Genomic DNA, 17578 nt, shown 5'->3' with positions numbered 1-17578 from the left:
TGAAGCACCCCACTGTCGTGGTCTGTAAGAGCCTTGGGGCTGAGATCTGCCTCTTGGGCATCTGTATCTGCCTCTTTGTAGTCTGTCTGACACTGGAAAGGACCAGTTTTTTGAAGGCCAATTTCTGCTAAATCGAGGTGGCTGTACCTGTAAGAAATTCTTCACCGTTTGCATAGATTTTGCCTTATCCTCCATTTTCTTTAATACCTCTTCTGCCTTAACACCAAATAAAATATCATGCTGTAAAGGAGCATCCAATAATTTAGCCTTAACATGATCAGATAAACCTTGTTCTTTTAACCAAGCATGCCTTCGAATCACAGATCCTGTAACTCCTGCTCTACAAGAAGCCTCTAATGAATCAAAACCAAATTGCAGAGTATGTTTTCCCACTTGTTCAGCTGCATGCAATAACTCTTGCATTTCCTTATTGTCAGGATGTTCTGAACTTGTAATCATTTTCTGTTTTAACAGAGACATTAAATATTGTTGGTATTTAAGCATGTGAAACTGGCAATTTAAAGCTCTCACTGCTAAAGTTGCAGAAGTGTAAACTTTTTCCCCCCATCTGTCTAATGCTCTAGAATCCCAGTCAGAGGGAACTGCATTCTTAGCCGTGGAAGTCTTTACCCCTTTGGGACCCTGGGAAATAGTTTCTGGGTCAGCAACAGGGTTTTTATAAAGAAATTTGTGAGAGTCAGGGACTCTGTAGTACCTGTCTGGCTTGACTGGAGCAGGGGGCAAAGAATCAGGATTTAAACTGGATTCAGAGAACACATCATCCGCAATATCTAACACTGGAGGAATGGCAAGGGGTCTGTGCTGAGGTAATAAAAGGAAGTCTCTGAGCCTTTTCTTGAATTCTGAGTAATCCTGGCCCTCCCAATGGAAATGCTCCCTCATGGTATGTAAAGTTTCCCCAAAAGAATAATCCTCTGGAGGAGAGGCTGAAGGAATTGATTCTTCAACATCAGAGTTCTCATAGAGGGTAAGAGTATCCCTGGTCTGAAGAGGAATCAGAATAAATGGAAACCTGGTCAGAGGAATCATAGTCTGTATCCTGCCTAGGCCTTTTATCAGGAGGGGGATGGGTACCCCTAATCAGAGAAATTAAGTCTTCGGCCATTTTGAGCATCTGTTTTGTAGGCATGGAGGCCTGTCCAGGTGAATGCTGTACTTGCTTCTTTGTCTTTAATGGAGTTTTAGACTTAGCTGTAGTTTTTATGGTAAGATGTGAAGGTCTGAAAATACCCTCAGAAGTCGATGCCTGCTCAGCGGCTCCGGGCCCATCTGAAGGGTTAGTTTCCGTAGGCCCAACACCTTGAGTATCCACAGGCCTAGACATCTCCACATGGGAGTCAGAGGCGGCCTGCGGCTCTGAGGTAGTGGGTGTCAGGGGCTGCGAAAGTACCACACTGAGAACCGGCGAACCGGCGACTGGCCTAGAAGAAGCTTCATCGTCAGTTTTGGGCCTCGGATGCCTGTCCTTATCCTTGTCTTTGCGTTTTTTGTGTATTCTGGTCGTCGGTTGTTCCGACGGCATGGTATAATTAAACCTTCGGCCAAAGTAATGACGAGGAAAATCAAACCGACATTTAATAGTGCATTTGTTAAATCTAGCACAAAACCGACAACTAGTGACATCGTGGTCTGGGCCTAGGCATGGAATACAGTAAGAATGAAAATCCTTATGAGGTATTTGCTTCCCACAAGAAATACAATTATTAACTTTTACTGACATCGGTCTGTGGCAAGAAAAAGTTTCCCCAACAGGGTACTTAGCTTTATTGAACTGCTTTTGCTTCGGGCACCACGCGGCAAGAAAGACTGAAGAAAATGACATTGGCTGCATCTTATATACCCCTGGCGCACTGAGGTCAGGGAAGAAGCGTCAGCAACCGACGCCGGACCAAGAGTTTAGATCTCTGGCCAACTGCGGGACTGCCTGATGGCAGGATAACCCAAGTGTAATGACTGCAGCAGTGAAACACGATGAACATCTTAACTGCCCAGTCGGACAGTAGACTAGGTAGAGCCAACTGGTGTCCTCCAGACCAGTGAAATGCCATGGACTGCCCAATGTGACCAAAGTCTATGTGGTGCCCCAGGGTGCTCCATAGACAGGTGAAAAGGAATGCAGGGGGATAGGTGGGAGGGAAGGAATACTGCAACATGGAAGAGAAAGACATCTACGATTATAGTAAGATTTTACATAACTATTCTATGTCCTTCTATTCCCATGTTGCATTATTCTTACTGTGGGAGAGTACCACAGCTTAGGAAGGAGGCATAGTGGAGCAGAGGTAGTTGATTCCAAAAATGCCTGCAGAATTGCCCTAACGAAACCTGCTCTGGCTCTGGAGATATGATCCAATTTGTAGTGTCTGGTAATGGTGTGTTTATAGTGGATCAGGTGGCTGCCTCCGGGATGGAGGCTGTGTCTAGGGCATTGAAGAAGTCCTTGGTGGATGCTACAGCCCTAGTAGAGTGTGCTCTTACCCCTGAAGTAAATCCTTTCCGTGGTAGGAGTAGCAGAAGCAAATAGTTTTCCTGATCCAACACGAAATAGTTTGTTTGGAGACTGCCTTGCCCAGGGCCCTGGGATGAAAGGATACAAACAGTTGATTACATTTTCTAATGGTCTTAGTTTTGTCCCAGTAAAACCTTAGCTGCCTGTGAACATCCAGGGAATGGAGTATTCTCTTGCTGTCATTGGTAGGATAGGGAAAGAAGGTGGGTAGTTAAATGGACTGATTTAATAATACCTCGCTGACCACTTTGGACATGAAGGAAGGGTTAGTGTGCAGGGTCACCCTGTCTTTGTGGAAGATAGTGTAGAAGGAGCATGCAATGAGAGTCTGTAACTCTGATCCCCTTCTGGCTGAGGTGAGGGCTACCAACAGGATTGTTTTCCATGTGCACATTTGTAGTGATGCAGAACTAGCTGGCTCAAATGGAGCCAGTGTGAGTTTTTCCAGGATAAATGTAGGCCTCAAGGCAGTGGAATAGGCTTCCTCGGTGGTCTGATGTGCAAGATCCCCTTCAGGAACGATTTAACATCTAACCTGGGGAGTACAGGAGGGTCTAAGGGTAAGCAGGCAGAGATAGCAGAAAGGTGTACTTTCACTGAAGAGTATGAAAGGCGTGCCTTGATGAGCTTACACACATAAGCTAAGACTAGAGGTACATCAGCTAGAAAGGGATCTCTTAGCCTTTGGAGACACTATTTGGAGAATCTTTCAAATTTTAAAATGTAGGATCTCCTTGTGTTAGGTTTCCTGGCCTCCCTCAGGACAGAAAGCACATCCTCAGAGTAGTGGTGTCTGAAGGATATTAAAAACTTATCACCCAGAGTGTTACACACAGCATCTCCAGATGAGGGTGGATGAGAGTTCCCTTCTGCTGTGTGAGTAGGTCCATCTTGTGGGGTAAATTTTGGTGATTGACCTTGGCGAGGGAGAGTAGAAGGGGGAACCAATACTGCTTTGCCAAATAGGGAGTCACCAACAAGATTTTTGGATTGCCCCTCCTGATTTTCAGGAGGACCTTTTGAATAAGAGAAAAGGGAGAAAAGGCATACAGAAATGGTCCCTTCCATGAGATGGTGAAGGCGTCCACTCTCCAGGAAAGTGAGGAGTGGTCCTTGGTACAGAATTTTCTCAGTTGTCTGTTCTTGGGGAGGCAAATAAGTCTATTTGAGATGTGCCCCACTGGTGGACAATGTCTAGAAAAACTTCTCTGTGCAATATTCACTCATGAAGCAGAGAGAATGATCTGCTGAGAGCATCCGCTTGGTGGTTGTCCTGGGATGGGATGTAGACTGCCTGCAGGGATAAGTTGTTTTGTGAGGCTAGGTCCCAAATCTGCATTGCCAGCCTGCAGAGGAGCTAAGACTTGCCCCCATCCCCGTTTCTTGATGTACCACATGACCGTGGTGTTGCCTGTGAAGATTTGAAGGGGGCCTGGCTGTACTAGGGGAAGAAAAGCTTTCAGGGCTAAATGAAGTGCTGTCATCTCCCTGACGTTGATGTGTTTTTTCAGGAGGGGTGCCTGCCACTGTTCTTGCACCATGAGGCCCTTCATGGTAACCCTCCCAGCCCACATCAGAGGCATCTGTGTGCACGTTGAGCTGGTGTGGGGGGGATAGGAGGGGAAGGCCTGGGTTAATTTGAACTTGTTGAATCCACCATCATAACTCTGCCTTTAGGCAGGGTAGGAAGGGGATCTGGAACTCTAGAGGATGGCTGTGTTGGGACCACACATTCTTTAGCTACCACTGTAACTTCCTCATATGCATCCTGGCTAGTGGTAGTATAGGAATAGTGGCTGCCATAAGACCCATAAGTCACATTAACTGTCTTACTGACAGCTGGTTGGTCTAGATAAGATCCTGGAAGTGGTCTGTTAAGGAAATTATCTTGTCCTGAGGAAAGAATGCCTTCATCAGGTCTGCTTGGCTCCTACATCCCAGGAAGATTTTGTCCTGCTCTTGTGCATGGGATGATTTGGGGAGATTGAGGGTGAACCCCAATCCTTGTAGTAGAGAGATGGAAAAATGCAGATTTTTTTAGGGTGTTTTCTTTCTCTGCATGAATGAGAATATTGTCTAGGTAGGGGTAGATTTGAATGCCCTTGGTCCTACAGTAGGCTATGGCAGGAGCTAGGCATATGGTGAAGACCCTGCGTGCAATGGATAAACCAAAGGGTAAGGCAGTAAACTGAAAGTGAGAAAACGGTCCAGAAAAACATAAGTACTTTCTGTGAGTGGGCTGTATAGGGATGTGGAGGAAGGTGTCCTTCAGGTCAAAAGTTGCCATGAATGCTTGGGGTGGCAGTAGTGGATGGAGGGTCTGAAGGGATAGCATTCTGAAGGAAGGGACTTTTAGGAAGAGGTTTAGAAAAGACAAATCCAGGATTGGCCACCATGGTCTGTCCTTTTTTGGTACTAGGAATAGCCTCGAGTAGAAACCTTTTCCTTCTTGTCCTGGGGGGACAGGTTCTATGGTTCCATGGGGCAGTAGATCCTGTACAATGTGAGGAATAAGGTGTAGTTTTTTGGGGGGAAATGGAATGCCTCATGGGGTGGGCCTTTCTTTCCAAGATAGGAAATATCCCTCTTCTGCTACTGCCAGAACCCAGCGATCTGAGGTGACTGTTTTCCAAAAGGGCAGGCAGTGGGGGAGACGGGCTGAGTGGGGGAGATTGGCAGGGCAGTCACGCATTGTTGGTACCATTTCTATCTTGAAAGGGCTGTCTGTGGGCAGGCAGAGACAAGGCGGGCCTGGAAGACGTTTGCCTCCTGGTTCCTTTCCTATGCCTTGAAGAAGGAGTAGCAGCGTAGGAGGTTAGGAGGTCTTAGCTGGATAGTTTATGTAGTATTTTGATATAGGAGATACCAGAAGGTGCTTAATGTCTTGTAGCTCCTTGCTCTTCTCCTGAAGGTTCTTAAACAGTTCATCAAACTGTTTTCCAAACAGGAGGTTGCGGTCTAGTAGAATATCTAGAATTTTAGATTTGAAATCTTCAGGCAATGGTTGTAGCTGGAGCCATGAATATCTGCAGAGCACAGATGCGGATGCAGCAGATCTAGCAGAGGCCTCTGCTGCATCATAACTGCATCTAATCAAGTGCTGCATCATAACTGCATCTAATCAAGTGCCTGGCTACCTGGGATGCCAGGGTCAGTTCTGAAGCAACTTCTGTATTGTTGGGAGAGTCAGGCAGGGAGGATAGAAGTGTAAATGCTTGGGATACCAAGTCCAAGGCATACTTAATCATATGGGTTTGGTAGTTAATGGCTCTGAAGGCTAGGGTGGAAGAGGTGTAAACCTTCTTGCCCAGCCTGTCTATATTTTTGCTATCCTTGTCAGTAAGCAGAAGAGACGAGGATGGGATCATTCTTGACTGCTTATCAGGGGTCACAGCTATCACTGCATTGTCCGTCAAGGGGGGGGGGGGGTTTCAAAAAAATTTATGGTTATCAGGAACCTTATAGAAACTATCAGGTCTCCTAGGAGCAGCATTTTTAGATGCTGATGCAAATGCATTTAGGTATGCAGGTATAACTGGGGGGGGGGGGGTGGCAGGCAGTGAAGGAGATTCAACTTACAGCAGCTCAAAATATCTTTTTTGGGTACTTACGTATTATCGCAACCAGATTTTTGCGATAATACGGCTTGCTTCCCGGTGTGTGACTATAACCAGAAATGTATGCAGAATCACACGGGGAATGTTATCTGTAAAAAAAAACACTCTGTTGAGGTAGGAGTAGTGTAGTACTACAAAAATGACTGCTTGTTTGAACCTATGCCATTTCCCGACATCATGTCAGTCTTAGTGCTTTTCCAAGTCCTGTTATGTGTGCATGCAACAGAGCAGAGCCGCGTCTGCAGCATATATTCCCTACCCCAGAACTAGCAGCCCAAAAGGGGGGAAAAGCAACTGACAGTTCACACACTATTCAAAAAGGAGGAGAAAGGTAACACCTACAGACGTGATTCAGTTATTATTAAACACACACATCACAGAAAGCAGGGAGTGTGAAATTTTCATGTGAAAATGCAGAAGCTCGAAAGACTGTTTCAGGAAAAGTAAAATCTTACAACCTGCACGTTTGCTACGGGGGACAAAAACATAGAGATAGCGGGTCAAAATCTTTCAGATGACGAAAATAAAATCTGAGTACTGGCGATGAACATAAGGATGGTATATTCCCAATTAACTTAGCCTATATTGCGCTTGTAATCAGGAAGGCAGGATCTACCATGCGCTGCATGCAGCAGTATGTAGTTCACTGGCAAAGTGAGACATGCCAGTCAGGACTCCAAAATTTGGCAGTTAGTCCTCTCCCTGCCTCAAAACCATGTGTGTCACAATTTAACTTACTTACTTACACTCTCTTCTCCAGATTAATAGACCTGCTGTCTCAGACATGGGACTAAATTTGCAACCGCGAAAATCTGGTTGCGATAATACGTAAGTACCCTTTTTTGAGTTTCAGTCATTTGGGAAGTATCCCATTTGAAATATTCTTTCATTGTAGTAATGGTGTCTCCAAAAGTGATGTCTTCTTGAGGAGAATTCCCTTTTATGGATTCCTCATCTGGGGAACTGTATTCCAAGGGAGAAGCTATTTGTGATGAGTAAGAAATAGACTTAGCTGATGAAGAGGAAAAAACTTCCTCTTCTTCTTCCTGTGAAGTGGGAGGGGAAATAGAAGTAGCTGAGGCAGGTGTTGAGCTAAGCACTGGGATAGTGGAGGGTGAGGAGGGCAAGGGTCTAAGGGCCATGAAGGCCTGCATCAAATACTGTGTAAAAGATCGCCAGTCAGGTAGCCCTTCAGAAGGGGGAGAAAGAGGTTTGCTTTTTTGCTTTCTTTTTAAAGGGGTAGTTTTGGGAGAAGGCCTAGTTTCAGGGGCCTGAGCTAAGGAAGAGGATTTGGATTCGTGTATCCCAAATGGGTGTCTGGTGGTGCCTGGTTCCCCCTCGACTTCGGAAAAAATCGTCTGAGTAACCTCCATGGACATGCCAGCCGGTACTTCAGAAGAGACTTCCTCAAGGGGAGGCGATGAAGTAGACTGCTCTAGCGGACGTCCCTCAACCTGTATATCAGCGTCTGATGACAGAGGAGCAGAGGTAGTAGGCCATGAAAGCTTGGCCTTTTTTTGTAGTGGTTCCACCTAGGTGGCTGATTCAGGATCCATCTTAAGCACTAACCTTTTAAGCCTCTGATTTTCCAAATATAGATTAAGGGTGGCTAAGCGGCTTCTAAGCATTTTAAGGACGAAGGATTGGCAAATGGCACAGGAGGTATAGTCGTGTTCTCATACTAAACAGAATATGCAACAGTCATGGGTGTCCTTATGCAGAATTTGACATCCGCATCGGCATTTACCCTTCTTAGCAGACATCGGCTAAGAACAAACAAGAAAACCAAGATCAACCGATAATAAATTTTAAGAATTCCCCAACTGGGTACTTAGCTTTAGATGTCTTGATAGTAGAGGAGCTATGCGATCAATCTGATGTACGACTGCGGCAGAAAAGTTCTTGGGTCTGTGTGTGCAGACGTCACATTTAAGGCACCTGGTTTATGGCCCTGCGTGTGACGTGCCATACACCAACAGCAACCAGGCTTAAGCTTTTGTATAGGAGCTGAAGTTTGGGTCGCCTGAGGTGGAAAACCCCACAGTAAGAATACTGCAACATGGGAAGAGAAGGACATCTAATGTTCTCTGGTACAATACATTGCTGGCACACAAAAAAATACAACATGAATCACTAAATATTGAGAGGTAGAGCCAATGCACTCAAGTAAAATGCATGTAATGAACAAAGGTAGAAACTGTTCTGCAGTTCAAGAGCCAAAATAAAACTGCTACATGACACAAAAGCCACTTATAGTAAAAAAAAGGCACAATAAAACCAAAACATTTTCTAGTATGAATTTAACACATTTGAATACTCAGTTAAATGATACAGAAAAAAACTATTTTAACATTTGACTGGGGAAAAAAAGTTGGTTAAATCACACAATGACAGGAAGAAAGCCAAAGCAGAAGGAGGGGAGGAAGGAAGGAAAGAAAACAGAAAAGAAAAACAATTTCTTTATTTGCTATTATCAGTAAATTAGCATAACCATACTGACATTCAGATTTCTCTTTCTAATGTAGAAACATTACCTGTCTACAAACATAACCACAAGATCCTCTCTGTCTTTGTATTTCTGCATCTCATTTTTCAGCCACCGAACTTTTTGTCCTCCACCAACTGTGTTGGCAACGTCCCCTCCTCTCCATTCTTCTCCTAGACCCAAGACCTGGAACACAAAAGAAGGGAAGTTAGCATTATGCCATCTGAAATAAAGACAAAACAAAAATAAAGATGACAACAATCAATTCTGCTTCCTTGATTTCAAACCAGCAGTGCTCCCTACCATGCCTTTTTACAAATAAAATATACCAGACACTCTTAAGACCAATCAGAATATTTTGAAAATCGCAAATGCTGTTAGAAACGTACTTTGTAATTAGACAAACTAATACATTCTCCTCTAACCATTAAGGAACTGAGAATTCAGAAAGCAATAATTTATTACTGCACGGTATGTTCAAAAATATCTGGTACTTTACTGGGATTTGCTGTCTCCAGATGTTGAGCTGTAACAAATCAAGCCACCCTCGACATACAAAGAGTATGTAAAAACTTAAGGTGGAGTCACCCTCTGTAATGAAATAAAACCTAGATTCTCAAGAGACTCAAAGTTCAAAGTCTGCTGAAGCATACAGGACACACATGGGGCCCACATCTAAATCTATAAATGACAAAGAAATAAGCAAGTTAAAAAGTAGCATTTGGTTCACAACACACATGAAAAATGACATTAACTGCACTTATACCATTAAGTAAATCCACTGCAAATTTCACCATCATGCAAAGGTAATGGATACTGAAATAAAATTAATTCCTTAATTCCCATACAACTTTTGCTGAAATAACTGCAAATGCCTCAGCCATACAACATTCCTGGGGGAATAAATATTTCACAATACAAGTCTATATATAATAAATTAAAGATATCATTCCATTATTTTGAAAACAAGAATGACTAATCAATTAACCAATTAGGTATCTTCAGGAAAGTACAGTATTAAGACCAGGAGAATATAAAGTATAATAATGTAAAATAAACAGTGCTTTTCTCCTCAACATATTTTTCAAACTTTAAATCATACATCAGAGTACCCCTAACATGAAAAAGAACCATAGCTCTCTCAAATTTATAACTGCAATTCTTACAGTCCTTACTCCCAGGGCAAAATAAAGTATAAACAATATTCATAGTGTCACAGACGAATGCATCCTTTATAACAATCTTTCTTCATTCTAATATTTATCTCTCAGTATGATAAGCCTGTACAAAGATACATTCTGACAACAGGCAAACATAACTCTGTCAAAAAAGTCACATTTGTGTTTGTAGTTTAATAACATCTGAACTAACAAATGATTAGATAAGAAGGGTCTAAATTAGGGAGTATTATTTCTGCCTGTTACAGGATCTTTCTAATACCAGTCATACTGAAAAATACCCACCCAATATTAATTATTTTACTGCATAAAATAATAAAGTAACCAGTTAAACAAGAATAATAAAATCATATGAAATTGGATGTTCAATGGACACATTTCAAAAGATTTTCAAAAAGACATTTAAAAATCCAATTAATCAAAATTGAAGACTAAGTTTAAAAGGTAGTTTTTTATCTTTCCTCATCTCAGACTCCTCACCAACATTACCTGTTATTTTACATTTTATCTTCTACTTTCCCCAAATAAACCCTCACTACTTCCTGTCTTAACTACATCTTCAACCTCTATCCTCTGAAACCTCTCCATTTCTCATATTTCAGAAATGCAAGGGAAGTTACCAGGAACCTTCACAGAAGACATTTCCTTCGTACCTACCTTCTACCAGCTTTCAGATTTCACCACAATTAAATATCCAACAGCCCCACAACTTGTTTCCTATTTCACCACTACGTGCCATCAATAAAATACAGATTATTTTACTTAATCGTGCTACTCCTCAGCTTATCCTCTATTCTTCTCCTCCTACTGAGCAATCTCTCATCCTACCATGAATCAAAAATAGCTCTTAACATCTCACCAAATCTTTTCCGTCCACTTATCCCATGCTTTCTCCCTACATTCGATGCACATTGCACCAGACCTATATAAAGACACTCCTCACCTTTACTTTAAATATAGACTGATTAACTCTGGTTCAACACAAATCGAAATAAAATTAAGTGGAAAAATACTCTAAAAACGAGAATCAGTAATAACCTAATATACTAAAATCATCCTATGAAGAGACATTCACCCTAATCCTGGCCTCACATATCACAACCAACATCAAGACAATTCCCTTCCAGGCACTGCTCTAACCTCACAATGGTCACCTTCCAACCGGTTAATCCAATTTTTGCCAACATAAAGTTTAGAAGCATAAGAAATAAAACTACTGAACTACATGCCTGGACTACGCAACACATGCCTGATATTTTCACTATACCTAAAACTTGGCTTAAACCCTGCATAAATTATTCCAAAATTGCACCCCTGGCTATGACATCATCCGTAATTACTGTATAAAAGAGGAAAGGTTCTGGCATTGCTTAAATATTTCCAATAACTACTAGATTTCCTTCCAATAACAAACCAATACCAAAATACAGTTCAGAAGAGGTTCTTATTACTTTCCTGAAAATAAACAAATATAAACAAATATTTATTTATTTTAATTTATTTGACATTTGTTTACCCGGAAAGTCTGGCTGGGTATGAACCCATTTTCAGCGGAGGCCCAGGGAGAAAAGCTTCACAGCATACATTAAACAGAATTAAAAATTGCACAATGGTTACAAATAGTAAGACAATAACAAAGAAGCACAATTTGTGAATACAATAAAAGAAAATAAGCAAAATATAAGGCAAGCAATAACGCTGACCATACATTATATACAATATAGAAGAGAGTTCCTAGTATGCATGTTACATATTGATGCATGAAAAATATATAACAGAATAAGTAATAGGTCGTAAAAACCATATGTGACACCCGTGCCCTGGCCCAGCAATCAAGGAGCCTCAATCCTCACCACTAACGCCAGAGAGGGTGTCTCATATGAGAGGAAAGGATAACAAATGCACACAGTAAAGTATAATTTCCCTTAAGAGCACACATAGATCAGAGTCAGTCCAGGGCTGGTTGCTCTCTTGCTCCCCAGGTCCCCCATAAGTCTTCCCACTGGCACAGCTAAACGGCCCAGATCTCAGTCAAGCTGGGCAAGCTAAAATCTCCAGCACCCTCTCTCTGTCCAACCAGTGCTTCATGTCCCTGCCCAAGTAGCTGACACACACACACTTTGAGATAAGAGTTTATACAACCACACAGACACTTCTGGGGAAGGCTGGCACTGGTTCTCCAGCTGTGCCCCTTTTATCCAGATTATACAGTAGTACCCTGCCACCAACCAGCTAATAATTATCAGCTACTCAAAAGGCCCTTAAATGGGTGTCCAATTATTACTCTGCAATATTATTATCCAATTGGTAGTATGACTAAACAGTATCAAGACTTATTAGAGTGACTTGGTACAGGATCCTTATATTCATGCAATGTACTCTAGAGCTTAAAGTATCTCTACACAAACCAGCCACAATTAAAAGGTTTTAAGATATTTAATAATAAATAATTAAATCCACAAGACAATACTTTCTTCTATACAGTGCTAGTCAAAAGTTCAGAAATCACACAGAAACACTTAAAATAATAATTCAGTAGTACAGTTCTGATGACATCACAGAAAAACACAGTCTAATCTTTCTAGGTCTAGCTATCTCTAAAAGAAAACACAAGTCTAAGATAACTTACATAAGAAAATAGGCAGAGTGTTGTGAGTTGGATGATCAAGACAAAATGTTTAATGCCTTTGGATTCTCTCTGTTTAAATTTCTATTGCAGTTCTGATAAACATTACATCATTTCTTTTACACCTTCCTGGTGTTCCCAGGCTACACATTAACTGCATTTACATTCTTAAACATTGACATTTTGTTATCTTGCAGCTGGTCAGGAACAGAGCAATAAAAATACATCTGCATGTTTAACTCTAGCAATTTAGCTCTTGGTTAAAACAATAGAAATAATTTCTCTTCATCTAGACTTTTCGGAACCACTGTCTACTTCAAAGGGGCACCACATGCTTTACTTTGGTCAGTAGAGTGCACTGTTAACACATTTATTTCCAGTTCCACATGTAACAGTACTTCTTTACATTTAAGACAACAAACCTGTAGTTTACATTCATATTTACAAATGACAGAATTATCTGCAAAATTCTATCTGGCTAGGGTGGCAGCCTTCACCCTTCTCTACCAGTCTTCACCCCCCGGAGAACTCAAGCTAGTTTTTCAAGTGACCCTTGAGAAATGCCGCTTTAGAGGGTTAGGTCTACCTCAGTGTACCTACCCCATTCCCTGTCTTGACAGCCCATCTGCATTGGCATTGCTACTCCCACTGCAGTGCTGCACTGACATATCATATGCTTGCAACCGTAGGCTCCATCTTAGCAACTTGGCATTTTGCTGGCTGGCTCTGTTTAACCATGTTAGGGGGTTGTGATCTGTCATAACAGTGAATTTCCTTCCATACAGGTAAGGCTGAAGTTTCTGCAATGCCTACACTATGGGTAGACATTCCTTTTCTACAGCTGCATAGCATTTCTCCCCGGGTTGGAGCCTACAACTTTGATAAACCACTGGGTGCTCCTCCCCCTCTGAAGAAATCTGGCTAAGTACAGCCCCCACCCCATGGTTTGAAGCATTCACCTGCACAACAAATTATTTGCTGTAATTTGGACTGGCTAACACAGGGGATCCTCCCAAAGCTTCTTTAAGCTTCTGGAATGCCTGCTCACATGCTGGGGTCCACACTACCTTAACTGGCCTGTTCTTCATTGCCAGGTCTGTGAGGGGAGCAGCTATGGTACTATAACTGGGGATAAACTTTCTGTAGTACCCTGCTGCCCCTAAAACGCCCTCACCTGCTTTTTTGTAACAGGTGCAGGCCATGCCTGAATAGCTTCCACTTTGGCAGGTTCTGGCCTTATCTTACCACTCCCCACTCTATGTCCTAGGTAGGAGACCTCCGCCATACCCACCTGACATTTGCTCGGCTTAATGGTCAAACCTGCCCTCTGTAGTCTGTCCAGCACCTCCCTGACATGCTGAAGATGCTCTGGCCAGGAATGGCTGTAGATGGCAATATCATCTAGGTAAGCAAGGGCAAACCCTCCTGCTCCTGCTAGGATATGATCTACCAGCCTCTGGAAAGTCGCTGGGGCATTCTTCATCCCAAAGGGCATCTTTGTGAACTCATACAAGCCAAAAGGAGTCACAAAGACTGACTTCTCTCTAGCACTGGGAGTCAAGGGCACCTGCCAGTAACCCTTGGTAAGATCAATGGTTTCCTCCCCCCCCCGCCCCTTTTTGTTTTTTCATATCTTGGATTGGTCTTGCAATTGGTGTTTCACTAGTATATTTAATATATTAAATTGTCTATTTCATTATTATGTACATGAAATTATTAACATAATCAGAATTTAGACATAATGGATTTATATTTAATATATATATTAAATCCACAACATTATTTATATTATTATACCATTGCAGTATTTATATATATTCTAGAGTTAATATGTTTATTTGATTATATTTTTTATTTACTGTATTTTTGTTATGACTTAAAATTTTTTAAAAAAAAAAATTTCTTCATGAATATATATGATTATACTTTTAAAACGCTATAGGGGATGGATGCATTTTTTTTTTTATTTTTATTTTTTTGTTTTTATTTTAATTGATGATGATTGATTGAATTAATTGATATAAGATTTTATATATAATTGGACTGATTTTATAACCGGGATGGTGCGTGAATGGTGCTTGAAAAATTGTTCTTCCTAAATAAAACTTTTTTTTCTGGTGGTTTTGTGGTTTATGTTAAGATCAATGGTTGTAAGATACTTAGCCCCACCCAGCTGCTCTAGGGCCTCATCTGTCCTAGGCATGGGGAAAGCATCAGACTCAGTGTGACTATTTAATTTCCTGTAGTCCACACAGAACCTGGTGCTGCCATCATTCTTTGGCACCTGCTCCAGTGGGGAGGCCCAGGGACTGTTGGACTTTTGAATCACCACTAGTTCCAACATCTCCTGTACATCCTCCCTCAGAGTCTGTTTGACTCTCTCAGGGGCCTGCCTAAATAGGCCTTTAGGGTCCTATATCCACCTGGTGCTGCACTAGGTGGGTGCACCCTGATTTCCCAATGAACATATCCCCAAATACCTGCAACACTGCTCGGATTTCTTAAACCTGGGTAGGAGATAGCTGCCGGGACATTGCTACCCCTTCCACTGAGGTGTCAGTCCGAGCCTCACTGAGGAGATCAGTCCCCAGATCTCCCTCAGACTCCTCCTGCAATCCACTCCTAATGATCAGCACAAGGGCCTCCCTATCATGGTAAGGTTACATCATGTTAAGATGGTACAATTTGTGCCCCTGCCTTCTGCCTAGCAGTTCCACCTTGTAGTTAACATCACTTAACTTTCTTACCACCTTGTAGGGACCCTCCCAAGCTGCTTGTAGCTTCTTGTGCCTGACAGGAATGAGAACCATTACCTGCTGCCCCACAGCATACTCTCTAGCTAGAGCATTCCTATCATACCGCACCTTTTTCTGTTGTTGGGCTTCTGTCAGGCTCTCCTGGGCCAAGCCCATGAGTTCCCTCACCCTTGTCTTGAGGCTTAGGACGTATGCCACAACAGACTCCTTGTGAGACTCGCACTCACCTTCCCACTCATCTTGAATTAAATCTAGAGGTCCCATCACCATATGCCCATACAGTAACTAAAAGGGTGAAAAACCTGTGGATTGCAGGAGGAGTCTGAGGGAGATCTGGGGACTGATCTCCTCAGTGAGGCTCGGACTGACACCTCAGTGGAAGGGGTAGCAATGTAACCAAACAACTGATGGGGCAAATATTTGTCCCACTCCCTCTTAAATTGATCTGCAAATGCCCGTAGCATGGACTTGATTGTAGAGTTTAACCTCTCAACAAGACCATTAGCCTGGGGATGGTAGGGGGTGGTTTTCATGTGCTTCACCCCATAGGACTTCCACAGACAAGCCAGCAGGTCTGACATGAAATTGGCACCTCTGTCCGTCAGTATTTCTTTTGGGAAACCTACCCTGCTGATAATCTCTAACAAAGCATTTCCCAACTTCTCTGCCTCAATGGAAGACAAAGCCACTGCCTCAGGGTATCGTGTAGCATAATCCACTACCACTAGGATATACTTTTTCCCTGTGGAACTTAGGGTACTCAGAGGACCCACACTATCCACAACTACCCTCTGAAATGGCTCCTCAATCACAAGCAAAGGCATCAAAGGAGCTCTCACCTTGTCTTCTGCCTTGCCTACCTTTTGGCACTGCTCACAGGTCCTGCAGTACCCTGTTAAATCTCTGGTAACTCCAGGCCAATAGAAGTTCTGCATAATATGCCTCTTTGTACGTTTTATGCCCATATGACAAGCAAAGGGAATATCATGGGCTATGGCTAGAAGCGCCAGACTGTAGTCTTTAGGCATTACCAACTGCTGTACTCTCTCACCTTCTAGCCCTCCCTCTGGGGTCCACTCTCTGTATAGTAACCCTTTGTCCCAGTATACAGATTCCCCCTTTCCTTGAGAATCAGGTGCTCCGTAGCTACCAGTCTCAGGCCTTACAATGTAGGGTCTGAGAGTTGAGCCTGTCTCAACTCTCTCCTTGTAACCCTTCTCTGCTCCCCTTCCACAGGAAGTCTGGCATCCTCTAACAGTGGTGCCTCACTGTCAACCTGGGTACTACTACTCACCTCTACCTTTGCAGTCAGTCTGTCCAAGGAACCATCAGTACCCACAAGCAGCTGTGGCTCACATTAAGTCTCACTGCTACTGCATAGCCCCCTCCCTGAAGTAACCACCTCACCAGTCCTGGCTGCAAGTATGCAGTCTGTCTGGGTCTCCCCCAGGCTACCAGACCCACATGCTTGTCTCCTAGCCTGACTACGTGTAACTGCACAAGGACAGGGTACTGCACTATCAAAATCATTCCCTGTCAGGACATCTGCAGGTATATCCACATACACACCTACTTGCTGGCTTCCTTTTCCACCCTCCCAGTCAAGGTTAACCCTAGTCAAAGGTATTTGGAATGGGATCCCTCCTAAAGCCCTGACTGGAGTAGACTGCCCAGGCAAGTACTGCTCCTCTGTAAACATTTCAGGCTTTTTAATGCTTATATCAGAGGCTGTGTCTCTCTTGGCAACGGCCTCCTTGCCATTCACTACAATATGATATAGCCTCTGGTGGTAGTTTGGTACCCTGGTTGTCCCAACACAACCTACTATTGGCATTTTGTCTTTCCCACTTACTGGCTCCCTCACCTTTTATTCCCCACCTTGCCTTTGTGGACATCTGTATGCCACATGGCCCCACTGGTTGCATTCAAAACATTTAACCCTAGCTCCTGGACATGTACCTGGACTAGTGGCTTCCCCTGCTGCTGGCAGATTCTATTGTTGCAGTCTGTGCTGCCCACTATGGGTTCCTTTAGACCCATGAGCAGTACTGAGGGTCCCTTTCCTGTGCAGGGCTGCCCTGCTTGCCAGGTATAGGTCTCCTTACTTCCCCAACTCATCTGAAGTAGCACATTGTCTATCAGCTAACCAGATCCTCATGTCCTCAGGCAAAGTGCTAAGGGCTTGTTCCTTCACAAAAGGTCTGTCAGCCCTTCAAAAGTGGTGACCTGACATCCACTCACCCACCTATGGAAATAAGTGCTCAATTCAGCAACATATTTACACACACTTTCATCTGCCTTGCGTCTATGCTCACAAAAAAGAAGTTATGTACTTACCATAACGTTCCATCTGAGTAGGTAACTTCATTTGTCAGCAACCTGTGGG

General features: G+C 43.0%; 1 protein-coding gene across 2 annotated transcripts in view; it reads right to left on the bottom strand.

Moving 5' to 3' along the window:
* PLOD3 (procollagen-lysine,2-oxoglutarate 5-dioxygenase 3) overlaps positions 1-17578 on the bottom strand; it is a gene marked incomplete at its 3' end in the record, with an annotated part of 993531 nt that overhangs the window by 830098 nt on the left and 145855 nt on the right. For both annotated transcript variants that reach the window (XM_044076999.1, XM_044077000.1), the window contains 1 exon segment: positions 8682-8818. In XM_044076999.1, the coding sequence (XP_043932934.1) occupies positions 8682-8818 (137 nt within the window).

This window comes from Protopterus annectens, chromosome 7.part0, assembly GCF_019279795.1.
Source record: "Protopterus annectens isolate FY-2018-M chromosome 7.part0, PAN1.0, whole genome shotgun sequence".
Lineage (NCBI taxonomy): Eukaryota > Metazoa > Chordata > Ceratodontiformes > Protopteridae > Protopterus > Protopterus annectens.
The sequence above is the reverse complement of the archived record's forward strand: the minus strand, read 5'-3'. Positions and strand labels throughout refer to the sequence as shown.